The 13,738-nt window shown below is 42.4% G+C and overlaps 1 protein-coding gene across 1 annotated transcript in view; it reads right to left on the bottom strand.

The window, feature by feature from the left end:
* Window positions 1–5,584, bottom strand: part of LOC108668181 — a gene marked incomplete at its 3' end in the record, with an annotated part of 42,392 nt that extends 36,808 nt beyond the window's left edge. The window contains exon 1 of the mRNA XM_018155351.2: window positions 3,972–5,584. Within this exon, the coding sequence (XP_018010840.1) occupies window positions 3,972–5,207 (1,236 nt within the window). The remainder of the gene's footprint in view (window positions 1–3,971) is intronic.
* Between the last annotated feature and the right edge of the window lie 8,154 nt (window positions 5,585–13,738).

Here is a 13,738-nt window from a genome sequence, read left to right as displayed (position 1 = left end):
CTGCGAGCCAATGAGCGTACAGAGCTTCCTGGACAGCTGGTGCTGGGCCTGCCAGATGGCGTTACCGCGCCAGCTGTTAACTGTATCAACGCGTCAACTGACACGTCAACTGACAGAGTCAACAACTGACACGTGACGTCAGAGTCAACAGCTGACACGTGACGTCAGAGTCAACAGCTGACTGGTGGTGAACTGTTGACTGCCTGGTGGCGATTCAACTGTTGACTCCCTGTTTACTTTTTTTCAACTGTTGACTTCGTTCCTCCAAGCAGCTGATGTGTTCACGGAACAACATCCGTGATGACTCAGTTCTGTTGTTTAAATATGCAAACGGTTCTTAGAATTTGTGGATCAACGTTTAGGAGATCCAGGCTGTTGCATAACAACTCTTAAGTCCACTCTCTTGTACCAGGTTTCATCTCCACGTTCTTGTGCTGCTTCCTGTACCATCCCTCCGCCCACTTATCAGAGCAGGACAGGACATAATGCGCCCCACTTTTAAGAACCCACGAATCAAAATGGCAGGCTTGCCACCAAAACAAAAAAAAAACGCATATAGCTTTCCAATCTGCGATCTATACTTTTTGTGAAATAAAATTCTCATTTAATTTTTCAATTTTAAACAATTTTCATAACGATTCTGCAGGAAATTAGAATATTCTTTCAATATTAATATTTAGTAAAAAAAATTCTCGCATAGTGATATTTCTACACTGTACTCGTATTTACTCGATTGCTAAGTTGTTCAAGCATAGAAAAGTCGGTGGCAACCGCCACACCTATTGCAACAAAGAGGATCTGTTGGAGGCTGAGCATGGAAGTCTTCGGCAGTATTGAGCGGTTGCGTACGTATTGGTTGCCGTTAACAGGTTAACAGGTTCTCTGCCACTTGGCACTGTAGTCACGTGTGCAGCGGCCGCTGCTTGTGCAATAACTTGACGCAAGCTCTGTGCCTCTTGTTTGAACTTTCGGACAAAAGGGAGAACCATTCACAATGCGATCAACGTATTGCTAGAACACATAATTCAGAGCCAGACGTCACTCGAACTTTCAAAAAGGCTCTGCCCGAGGAGTATATCAATAAGAATGCAACGTGGGACACCGTATATTTTCTTCATTGATAATTAATTAAAAGTGATTCACTCAGAAGTTTCTTGCAGGTCCTAAGAGTTCAACTCAAAGTGAAACTCGTATTAAGTAACCACACAACACAGATCATTTGTAATCATAATTATTTGTAGCCATCCACGGTAATGAGAGGCAGGTCGTTGTTGAGGCGCTGCACGCGCAGGTTGCAGGTATGACTGTAATATATTGCAGCCGTCACGTGGCACAACTTCCGAACAAACATCATAATGTTCCATCATTGCTATAGTTTTAAATTTAAACCACAACATCCATACCAATAATAATCTCAATTTTTAACAATATTTTGAAGCAATAATTAGTATGAGTTTGTCACTTAAGCGGATGCTGGGCAAGTCTGTGAGATTTTGCAGCTCATCAGAGCAGAACGCAGTACAAAATTTCCGCACTAAACTCTGCAAGGTAAATTAAACGACAAAATGTTAACCTTAGTTAATCTCATCAGCAAATTTGAAGTGACTTCCTCGTGCCTATAATGTGTTGATGATATATTGGTGGGATGCGTGGCATTTCACTGCGTAACAATTAAAACAAGCGATAATTAAAAGAATTTGGAAGGGGATTCTTGTTGTTCGAGCATCTTGTAAGTGCAACCCGTGACACTTGTGTATGTACTGTATGAGTTTCATTAATGGATACTGTAAATGTCTCGTGATTTCATTCGACATTTTCCAAGTCCAGACGACATGAGACTTGGAAAAATCTTTGAAATCAATATATCAAATTCTACTATAAGTGTATATATTAATTATATTTATTTTCCAAATTTCATTTTACGTGTAAAGAAGAATTGTTCTTAAAGCCCAGGGCTCTCGGAAGCAACGTAGCGGCCGAGACAGCGAAGACTTACATCGTTTCTGTGCGCAACGACAAGGACAAGCGAACAAAACTCAAGCGATGCCTGCGGGCAGAGCGAAGCTTGGAGACCATTTTACTTTCGCTGCTGCTCTCTCCCAACATTTGACAGCCCTTATTTACAACCCTTATTTTACAGCCTTTACCAACATATTATAGCCCTTCCAGCCAGCAAGGAGCGTTGCATTCAATGCACCTCTAAGTGGGAACGTGGCATTCTTTATGCCACCTGTCACAAGCAGCGTAGCATTCCTCATTTCATCTCTCATAATATGAGATACTATACATACGATACTATGCAACTATACATACGACAGCCTTTTTGAGCACGATCACACAAATTAGTTCAACGAAAGACATATTGAAGAACGCGATTTTTACGGTGAATGACTATTTTACCGAATGGTGATGTCTTCTAAGGTTACTCAAGTTTACCTATTTGAAACTCCGGTTATGGGATAAAAACGCACATTACGAATTTATACAATATTATCGTAACTCATCTCCTATGCATACCACTTCATGATAGTCAAACTGAGTAACTGTAACTGATACTCAACTCAAAGTGAAGAAGGTAGCTTCACTCTCACGAGGAGCCACGCATGCCTGCACCACAGCATCGCAGAGCTGGTTTCTCCAGATGCCCTTTGCTGTTTTCTCTTCCTGGGCCGCGGTTTTCACACAAGTTTACCAGCAGGAAGAGTCGCTCGTCAACTTTTCCTTTTCTTATGAGAGTCTCGGAACACATAAGCATAGGGCCGTTGGCAGCGCGTGCATAGGGCGAGTCTCGGAACACATAAGCATAGGGCCGACGGCAGCGCGGGCATCGGGCGAGTCTCGGAACACATAAGCATAGGACCGAATGTTGCACGGTCCTACAGAGCAATACTGTTGACTAGGAAGTCCTCAACTCGCCATAAGGTTTTGTCTCAGTGGCTAATGATGCACGCGATACTTGGCGCGGTGAGGGCGGCGCCTGATGAGCTATACAATAATTGCCGATAATTACAGACTGTGTGACTCAAAATTCAAATATAACCCACATCAAGAAGGTAAATACGATTACATTGTAAAGAAGAAGCATCGGAGAGATAATTTTAAAGATTTCAAAATTATTTTTTCCACTTTCGATGATTGCATTGAAGTTAGACACCAAAATTCCTCAGTGACGGTTCTCTAACGACAGAATTCCGATGACATTGGCAGTAAACTTAGTTGCTGACGCTGCAGTAATTTTGAGTAAGCCTTATCTTACAAATTCTGAAAGTCAGCATGTGGTTGATGAAGCACATCGAGGACTTGATGGAGCTGCGTTCATGTCACTGTTCCAGCGATGCAAAATCATTGACGTCACCAAGTCACAAAAGCCTAATTTCTACATTTTCACGTGAAGTATTCATTAAACGGCTCTGGAAAATGCAATACGTTTGATTTGCTTTGAAAAGTGTAATAGAAAAGACAAGAAACGGCTTTAAGGTGTGTTAAGTCAAGCGTTAAGTTGTATATCCTTTAACTGTCTGAAATTGTTGGTGCCTAAATTAACGAGGTTGTGGAACTAATGATACTTGCGCTGCAATGTCGAGACACGTGTGCAGCAACAGCACTTATGACGTTATAATGAAAATCAGTTACATTCTTGTTAGCATGAACTTAATTACTATTTTTATTATTTTTAAAAGATTTCCTAAAATATTCATTCGGATTTTGTGTTTCAAGTATTTATTGAAAATTGGCTGAGAAACTTCGCATCGCGAACACTTGCAGCTTTTGCAAATTACGTGAAATAAATTTCTTTAAGCTTCAGTAAAATTAAAGGCTTTATTCGAACCTATTTTCTAGTCAATTTTCGATCTAACGAATATTGATGAAAATCATAAAACGGAAACCAATACAGTTTTGGCAGGCTTGAAATGAGCGGTGGTCATTCGAACCGTAAAAAAACAAGACCAATCTTATGTAATAAGAATTACCTTGTACTTGGAATTGATCCGTCTTCGGCGGTTGGATCCTTTTCTGACACCGTCGGAAGCAACACTCGGCGGTACAGGAGTGTGGGGTGCAGACGCTGGGGGAGTGTAGGGCGCTGATCCAGGAGGTGTGTGTGTGGTGGAACCAAGAGGTGAATAAGGAACACAATTTTGATTGCTTATGACGGTCCCTCCCGGTACGTAGGACGAGGATGAAGACGCTGAAGACCCCGTTGGCACATTCGAATCAGATCCCGGAGGTGTGTAGGGTGAGTACCCCTGATTGTGGTGGTGGTAGTAGCCTTGATTGCATGGGGTCAGAACTTGTATTGAACTACAGGTCGTCGACGAATTTTGTTCTTTATGTTTCTTTCTTCCGTTGCTGACTTGTTTTAGTCTATCAGTCCCTGAGAAGGCTCTGTTAATTGATCCCTCCGACTTGGATGGAGATAAAGTTCCTCCGCTGATGAACGGCGCATCACCGTCGCCCGATGCAAGCTTTGCGCCGAAATCATAGCGCACGATGATTGGAGTGTAGCCTTTCTTGAAGAACTCCGCGTCCCAAGGATGTGCTGGCATAGGACGTTCTTGTAGTTCAGATAAGTTCGGCGTGCTTTTGTGATGGTTATGAATAAGCGATGGCGGATTGTGGGATTGCGGTGATAGATAAATTTTTCTGTCCCGGTCACCCACATCATTGGAGCTCAGTCTGCTATCTTTGACATTGTAAGAACCAAGCCTTGCGTTTAGCTGGGTATTCCTATAAGTTAGGGAGCCAAAATAATCAGGACTGAAGAAATCATCGGGATCATCGTGAAGATCATCGTTGGTCCAAGTGTTAAGCGACGGCTGAGAAGCAGACAAATGTTGTTGCTGATACGACAAATGCGCACCTTTGACGGGTATATTACAAGGAGACGCTGCAAATCTTAGTTTTGCCACGTTACCAGCAAGTTTGCGATCGGTGGTTGCTAGTGGTCTTGCATATTGCTCCTTACTGGGCACGTTGTGGGGCTGAAGTAAAGGTCGTGTGTATGACAATTCGGACGGGCGGATCTGAAGAATGTCAGAGGAAGGATTCAGATCGTACTGGGGTTGGGATGACTTCAGCGTATGAGGGAAAGGGTTGGACGGACCAGCATCTCCATTGAAAATCGGCTGCTCGATTAGCTCAATGCATGCCAGAGGTGGAGGAGGTGGCGGGAAAGAAGGATCTTCTCCTTGACTGAACCAACCCATCACGGCATGATTTCGAAAAAAAATGTTATGAACCAAAAGTCATTTTCGCTAATCTTTTTCGGGCAAAGTATGGCGTTGAACGCGATGTTTTGGCCTGTACCACCGCCAAGTGCCAAGGCTAGCAGCGTCTTATACAACGCAACTCTTGAGTCAATGTCAACAGATTTCAGCCCACAATTTTTCCTCACTTTAAATGCACCAAGAAATTCACAATTGAATAAATTTAAAAAACTGCAACTTGGAAGAAAACTAATAATAAATACGCGAATTTAGACAATGGGGAACACGGAATCTGGCAATGAACTATCTTATACGGTAAGAGAATCACTGTTTTCCAGACACCATCCAGGAGCGCACTACACCAACACCTCACACACAGAGCGTCAACAGCAAACTGAGCTCGAAGAGTTGAGTTCAACTTGAGGTGTACTGCTGTTGTCTTCGGCCACAAGAGGCCCGACTCTCCTATCTTCCAGGTTGACTTGGGTGCTGAAAGGCTAGAGCCAAGGTGCAATTTTTGAAAATCAACTTGCTTCCATGATCCATGCAAATTATCGTTTTTCGTCTGCCTGCATACACTCCGCGTGTATGTACAAATGATTAGCTTAACGATAGGATACGCGTTCATTTTGCTTTCAATTTATATTCGACTTGATTCAATTGAATAAAGTGGGGCGGAAGAATAGCAAGACACCGTTGGAAAAATGCTAATTAACTTCCATAATTGTGCAGCGATAATTATGACATGGTACAAAGCTGCTCATGAACTCTTTTTAACCATGTCAAATTATCCAGGCAACTGAAGCCCTCTTATGAGCCTGTTCCAAGTTATTTCGAAATGCGCTTAATTGATTCAAGCCTCAATTTCCATTTTGTTACGTAGAGAATTTGGCAATGCTCAATACATATATATTTCTTTGAGTTTTTCGTTCCTTGATGTGATCAGCCGTCACAATCATAAGCCATAGTTAAATGGTGATGCTTAACATTCCATTAATTAAATTATGTGGAAAGGCTTCCATTCAGTGCGCAATAGATGGGTATGTCTTTTGTGTTCGAGCGGGTTACAAAACGCCAAACGTGTAACCTTATAACTTGACAGAAGCTCATCGGAAGATTTTAGTTAAGCTTGATCACTTCATGGAGTTAATAAAAGTGTACTCATACGTGAATAATTTGGTTAAAATCACTGTAAAATTATGGGAGTTACATCACATGATCAAAACTTGACTTATTTATAGCCAAGTGCAAGCCCAGCGTCGGCAAGTCCCCGTGCAGCGGTTCACGCAAATACTAACGCGTTTTTGTCCAACAGGTCGGCCAGCTTACCAAGGGCCGCAAGCACCAGAGCCCGGATACAGTTCAGTTCGTGTTCTATTATGATAACCGCACTCGTGTAATTCAATATTGGCTTGGGCAGTGATTTCTGGTCGTGCCAGGCAAAAATTATTTTTTTATGTACAAAATCTTTGCGCCTTTTTTCTGAGAGATGTTACAACTGTAACATCATTTATTTAGTTATAATAAAGCAAGTTGTTCAGGAAATTTTTTTTACCAGGCCAAGATAATGAGACTTCGTGCTTCGCATCCAGTTGATTTCTCGGAGTCGCATGGCGTACGACATTCTTGGGGTTAATAGCCTAAGAATGAGATGCTGGCGCTCTCGAGGACGGTGTCAGAGGCCAGCGAACCTCGAACGTTGGTAGTTTGGGTGCGCAGATGTTTTTTTCGTATATTTGAGGTGAGAGAAAGAATCAGCGTTGAACATATTGGACTAGGATACTGACACGACTGGACTAGAATGCTGACAAACATGCTGGGTTTACATATAGTCTCTGCCTTGCCAAGTCCGACATCTGTTGAGCCGACGTGCCAGTCCTGCTTGCTGCCTCCATAACGGTACCACGTAGAGCAGCCGCTGGGCACAGCCGTCGCTGCTGCCCTCCAGTGACCAACGTGGCGTTATTTCTAAAAATGATCTCGGCCTCTCGCTGTTGTCGGACGACGCTCTCTGCATCTCGTACGATGTTCAGAGGATCGATTTACACACAGACTTTACTCTTCGTACAATGACGGTGACTTTGTTTACAAGCAGCAGGCCTATCGGGCATTGATAACGGTTATTGCGTCCGTCTATAAACGGAGGAGAAGGATGCGGAGAATGTGAGCGGAGACCCTCGAATGTCCAATCTTAGTGAGATGTAAATGTTGACGGCAGCGAAGTTTTCGGCTATCTATAGAACATTCTCTATAGAGTAGAACTTTTATGATCGGTTGCATGTTTCATTTTTCTTGCAAATAAAATAATAGATAGATAATAGTTAGAGCATTGTTAAGAGCGAAAAAATTATCACATATCATGGCTTAAAGGAATTTTAATGAAGTGCGCTGCTGAAATTACTACTTTCAGAAGAGTGATGCACTTGAAGGAAATCACTTCCAAGCAATGCCCGCGGGCTGCCCGGCTGAAGGAACGCATCGAGATGCCGATGAACTCCGCCGTCTGGGTTGAAGCTTCACGTTGCCGTCTCCTTATCTCGGCCTCGGGGCTGTCCCTGAGGGTGACCGGCGTCTGGGTTGATGCTTCACATTACCGTCTCCTTATCTCGGCCTCGGGGCTGTCCCTGAGGGGGACCGGCGTCTGGGTTGAAGCTTCACATTACCGTCTCCTTATCTCGGCCTCGGAGCTGTCCCTGAGGGTGACCGGCGTCTGGGTTGATGCTTCACATTACCGTCTCCTTATCTCGGCCTCGGGGCTGTCCCTGAGGGTGACGATCGCGGAAACTTCTCCCGTGATCTCCACTGGTCTTTCATTGAGTTGACAAGATTCCCTGCAACTGAGCTGCATTAATTAAATTATCTGTCTGCAGGCTGCAGTTCCAACCAACTAAGATCCCAAAAAAGCCCATGATTATCAGCACTACAACAAGACTCAATTCTAGAGCGTGACATTCGAAGCCCGGTCCGAATGTTTTCGTTGGATGAACATTCTATTTTTTATAACACTTAATTATTCAAACAAGATGATGGTTCTGAAGCTCTATCTTCCATTGAATGACCTTCAACAGAAATATCATACTATATTTCGCAATATAGTTTATTAACGATAGGTATTAATGGACTACATTTTGAAACGTAAAAAATATCACATTTTTAAGCGGAAAGATAACACTTGAAAGGCCTGATATTTTCATCGTTGGATATAATAATAAGCGTGTGGTGTCGCTGAGTTCAATTTCAGTACGAACGATATATTTATTGTTTTTAAGGTTGGCTATTTTTTATTAGGCTGCATGTTCGGATGTCTTTTTATACCACCGACTGAGGCATCCCGTGAATGAAAAACCCGGCGTCAGTTGTGTGGGGTTAAATCAATCTAGCTTTGTTTGCTAAAAAAATTCATAAAGAAGTATAAAATAGTAATGCAAATTCATAGAGAAGTATAAGATGGTAATTTGGTAATTATGCACTAGAAATAAATTAACGTTACCAATACACATTTAATAATTTTCTCGGTACAAATAACGCAGTTGTAGATTGATGGAGAACAAGAGTTAGGTGTCAGATTTTATCAGAGCTTCTATTTTTTGCGCGTTTAAAAAACGCTTTTGTCTTACAGCGACAGGCAGGTTCGTGGCCTCGAGCAAGCATAGTGAGTCTCCTCAGTTTCAAGAAGAAATTGTTAGGTTTATCTTCTGTAAATCTATGGTTTAAATACCGAATTTTACCATCGAAAAGAAGGATTTGTAGAAAAAGTCTACTGTGGTGTCTATATGGCTTTGTCACTCGTTTAACCTTCACAAGACCGTTTCGCACAAACTTTCCAGCCTCATCAAGTAACTCTGCTTGAGGCAGTCTTAGCGTTCCAGCCTCAACAAGTAACTCTGCTTGAGGCAGACTTAGCGTTCCAGCCTCAACAAGTAACTCTGCTTGAGGCTCATTGAGCGTGGTGGTCTGGAGGACATGCAGACAGCAGGTGGTCTGTCCATTGAGCGTGGTGGTCTGGAGGACAGGCAGACAGCAGGTGGTCTGTCCATTGAGCGCGGTGGTCTGGAGGACATGCAGACAGCAGGTGGTCTGTCCATTGAGCGCGGTGGTCTGGAGGACAGGCAGACAGCAGGTGGTCTGTCCATTGAGCGCGGTGGTCTGGAGGACATGCAGACAGCAGGTGGTCTGTCCATGAAGAGGTCTGTTATAAGGCTGGTCGCCATAGCAGTTCAGCAAATTTGTTCAGCAGTTCCGCCTGGCGAGGCGTGCAGGATTAGCGCCGTTCGCTTGGTTCATCGCTCCCAGCGGAAGACTTATTCTAAAATCCAGCGGAGAACTTTGCGAGTGTTGAAAACCTCTTGAAAACCTTTCATGGGACGATCTTGAGCTGTGGAGAATTTTGGTGTCCAGTGTAATATGCATCGCGTGTAACTTTCAATTTATTATCCTCTTGATTGTTGCCTGTTTGAAGAGGAAACTTTTCAGTTCGATCCAATGGATAACGATCAAACATTTCTTGTTGACTCGTACAGAGGCGATCGGAACTCATCAGTTGAAATTGCTTATTCGACGGTAAACTCTCAATCAACTCCATAAAATAAAATTTTTTATTTATCAGTAAATCTTGAAGTGTTTTTTTTTTTTAACTTGACTGTACATTACACGGATAATTTACTGAAGTTAGACGTAACTAAACGAACTATTTCTCATATATTTGTTTTCTTTTGTTCAAATACTTAGTACATCGTTAAGAGAGCTACATTAATTATAAATTCATAAACTTTTGATGAATTTACGTATGGAATCCTGTCCACCTGCCTACGTTGTATGTGCCACGCTTTTCCTTCACTGTTTGGTGCTTCTTAGCGGAACAATCAGGGTTCTTTCCTCACACCATGCAAAGTCTACGGTCGTTTAAACAATTTTTCTGGCCGTATATCAAGTCCAGACTGACATGAAATCTTCCACAATTCAATTATGCCTTCATATTAAGCATTTCGCACTGTGAAGTCACGGTAAAACATACCAGATTTCATCAGGTTTATGGAATTTAGAAGAATTTCAGATCATTATAGCAACCAGTAGCAGACATATAATGCAAAAAAGCTCAATTAATAACAAATTATGGATCAGATTATGAATGAAAAAGACATTTGGGCTAATTTGAACGCAAAATTGCATTCTACTGTTCGTATGACAGATTTTGTCTGGCCACGTTCGTTGCTCGCGTCCTGCGTCCCTAGCCATGACCAGCGCCCGTAAGCCAGACTTGGTCGTCAACTTGGCAAACATGGACGTCAAGGCAACGAATATAATAGTACATTTTTATTTTAAATAACCAACGCTCCTGAAGAGACTCGCAAAGCAGTGAGTGCACACGAAGCATTAAGAGTTATATAATTAAAATAATTGGGAGCTTCGAGTTAAGGTCCCCTCCGAGGGGACTTCTGACGCGTGTCTGTGCTCGTCAGAAGTCCTGTGGGATTTCGCGCTCCTAGGGGGATTGTTCCTGAGCGCCCCACGCTGAGCTCGCGGTGTCTGACTGCAGGTCTCAGTTATGGGGTTAAGTTATTATGTAGGTAGGATTCCTTAAATTTCCCTTCTCTGTCTCTCTCGTGCGGGCGGCCGACGTCCCGTGTAAGCGACCTCTTGTTCGAGTGTCTTAGTTTCTGTTGCTTGTCACCTGTCCCTCCTTGTCACCTGTCCCTCCTTGTCACTTCGTCTCTTTGAGATGCTAACGCTGCTTCTTTCGAGCCAGCTTCAGCGAGCTGGACAATTGAGACCTTCCGCCCCTTGTGGGTGATGATTAACTTTAGATTTTGAATAACTGAGACCTTCCGCCTTGCTAGCGATCTTACATTTTAACCTTCGGTACGAAATAGCTTGATAGCTGAAGCTATAGCTAACCATTCTACTACTACTTAGCCAAAGGCTCCATGTCAAATACTCGACTGACTGTAGGAATGATCTGATCACGGCCAAAAATGCCTCGTAGGAAAGACACAAATACACAAGGATTAAATTATAATTTACTTACAAGTAACAGAGTTATATTGTACATAAAATAGCGACAGTCACAAAGTTATACAAGTTACGTGAGTCGAAAAAATCGGAATGTTTCGGATGACAAACTCAAATTATAATATTGATGCACCATATATTGCTGCATCGCGCATCTATTACTGGGAGCAGCAAACGAAAGAAGCAACAGCTGAGCAGCGGCAGCGCGAGGACAAGGCAATCAGAACTGTCAGCGCGAGGCTCAACATTTAACTTCAATAACTTTTTATTTGCAGAAATTATTGAAGGATCTCATCCCAGAAGGCATCATACCAGCACGACACACGATGTTCTGCTCAGCGAGTGTCGTGCACATCTTCTCACTCAGTGCCTCGGTCGTGAATAAAAAGCAATAATTGACCAGGTTGCCAATTACTCTCATTTAATAAGAGTGAAGACGAGACCGGGCCACCAATTTAAGATAAATATTTGCAGGAAAATATACAGTAAGTTTGCAAGCCACATTCTCAGACGCTCGAGCACAAGATGAACGGCGAGGTGACACGCTGACATGATCATTAAGTAAATAAATCGAGAAATGTTCTGTTGCTTAGGAAGTTAACGAGCTAAGGTTTGAAGTTGCCTGATTATAACTGTGATACATAAGAATACGTCTTATCAAGAATACATGTAACATTCAGAAGCGTTCAAGTTACTGAGGATCGAGCAACAACTCAATGCTTACAACCTAACGAGAACCAAAAGAAGTGGAAGACAAGAAACGAATTTGACACGTCAACGTAAAACATGTATTGGCACATTTTACTGAATATATAAACACCGAAAACAGAAAAAATAATATTCCTTTCGCTACAAACCAATAGTTAACTAGCAAATTGCCTAGGGAGACGACTGAAGTCGAAAACTACCGTACCATAATATTCTAAGTGAAGAGCGTATGTCTGGAGGTTTCCTTACAATAGTTCATAGCTTAACGAAGACAAAACTACTTAGAATTATTCGCCTATATTTGAGCGGCCGTTGAATTATCATGCATACAAAGGGCGCTTGCATGCGTCTCCGTGAACTGCGTGGCGAGCTGCGTCCTAGCATGGCTTTCCTCCAGCGAATATCACAAATAAATCTGGACGCGAGTATCCGTAGATGTTAATTGCGACACTAGTATTATAATATCACTAGATTTTAGGTGCGACGCTAGTATCAAATATCCATAGATATTTACACTAGTATATGAACTATTTCAAGTGACACTGCGTTCGTGAAACTAAATTTTGCACGGCCACTAATTGGAACTGTCGAGCGCCACATTGTCGGTCAAATGTTATGTGTTGTGGCCTTGTGGGTATAACTTTATGTCAGCCACGGCACTGCACGGCACGGCACCGTGCAGGAGTTACCAAGGATGCAGCAGCAGGACAGTGCAGGAGTTACCAAGGATGCAGCAGGACAGTGCAGGGAGAGAGCGGCGCGGTGGATGATAATCCATCAGTCGCTCGCTGCCCACCTCAGGTCAAGTTGAAGTTGTACATTTGTAGCCTAGGTTGTACTTCACGGAACTATATGTACACATACATTCTAGAAGCTATATACATGGTACACTGATGAACATCAGCATGTAAGTACATACGAAATGGAGTAAATAAGTTGGGCAAATACCCAAACATTTATACATTCCTACCAAACACTTGACGGAATACCTCGACACTTGGAAAAAATCCCCAGAAAATTGATCTCAAATACCTCACAGATAAAAGCAAAAAAAGCAATGCTTAATAAATGACACAACAAAACATAGGAGTTGACGAATAATAAGTAGCTTAGGACACCCAATCCTACCCTTACGCTATATATTCTAGGCAACAGTCCAAGGCGAGGTCTCATTCAAATTAATAAGATTATTATCAATTTGGAACATGGAAATGACTACAATATATTGTCAATTCCAAGTCTTCAGTCAGCACAGTTATGAAATATTACAGCACGACAAGATTCAACCCATAAACTAACAAATTTCCTATCAAGGGGAAGACTATAGTTATAATTTGTGATCTCGGTTCAAAAAGTTCACAATAAAAAGAAAATATATCAACAAAAATCCACTAATGGTGATAAAAAAATAATCAAAAGCCACCACACAAGAAAGCATCAGCCAACCGAGAACAAATGACAATATTCAGGAGCTGAATAATGACCAACTAAGTAGAGATAAAAGGCTCAAGCCGATATAGACACTACGAGGCTCATATTCAGCCGCTACAGACACTACAGACACTACAAGACTTGTATTAAACCGTTCAAGACAATACAAGGTTTGTATTAAACTGCTCAATAGACTACGATTATACGGAACAAGACACTTCCGCAGACTTAGAATTAACCGTGCAAGCTTAGATCTTAACGAGAAGTTGAGTCCACGGGAGGGTTGAGCACAGACATGACAGATACGAGTGAAGGGTGAGGCCACAGTCACAGGCGTGACGTGTGCAGCAGTTACACGTACACACCAGCTTGACGTGTGCAGC

This window comes from Hyalella azteca, unplaced genomic scaffold, assembly GCF_000764305.2.
Source record: "Hyalella azteca isolate HAZT.00-mixed unplaced genomic scaffold, Hazt_2.0.2 contig8178, whole genome shotgun sequence".
Taxonomy (NCBI): Eukaryota; Metazoa; Arthropoda; class Malacostraca; order Amphipoda; family Hyalellidae; genus Hyalella; species Hyalella azteca.
Note: the sequence above shows the minus strand (reverse complement) of the source record. Positions and strands in the feature narration are given on the sequence as shown.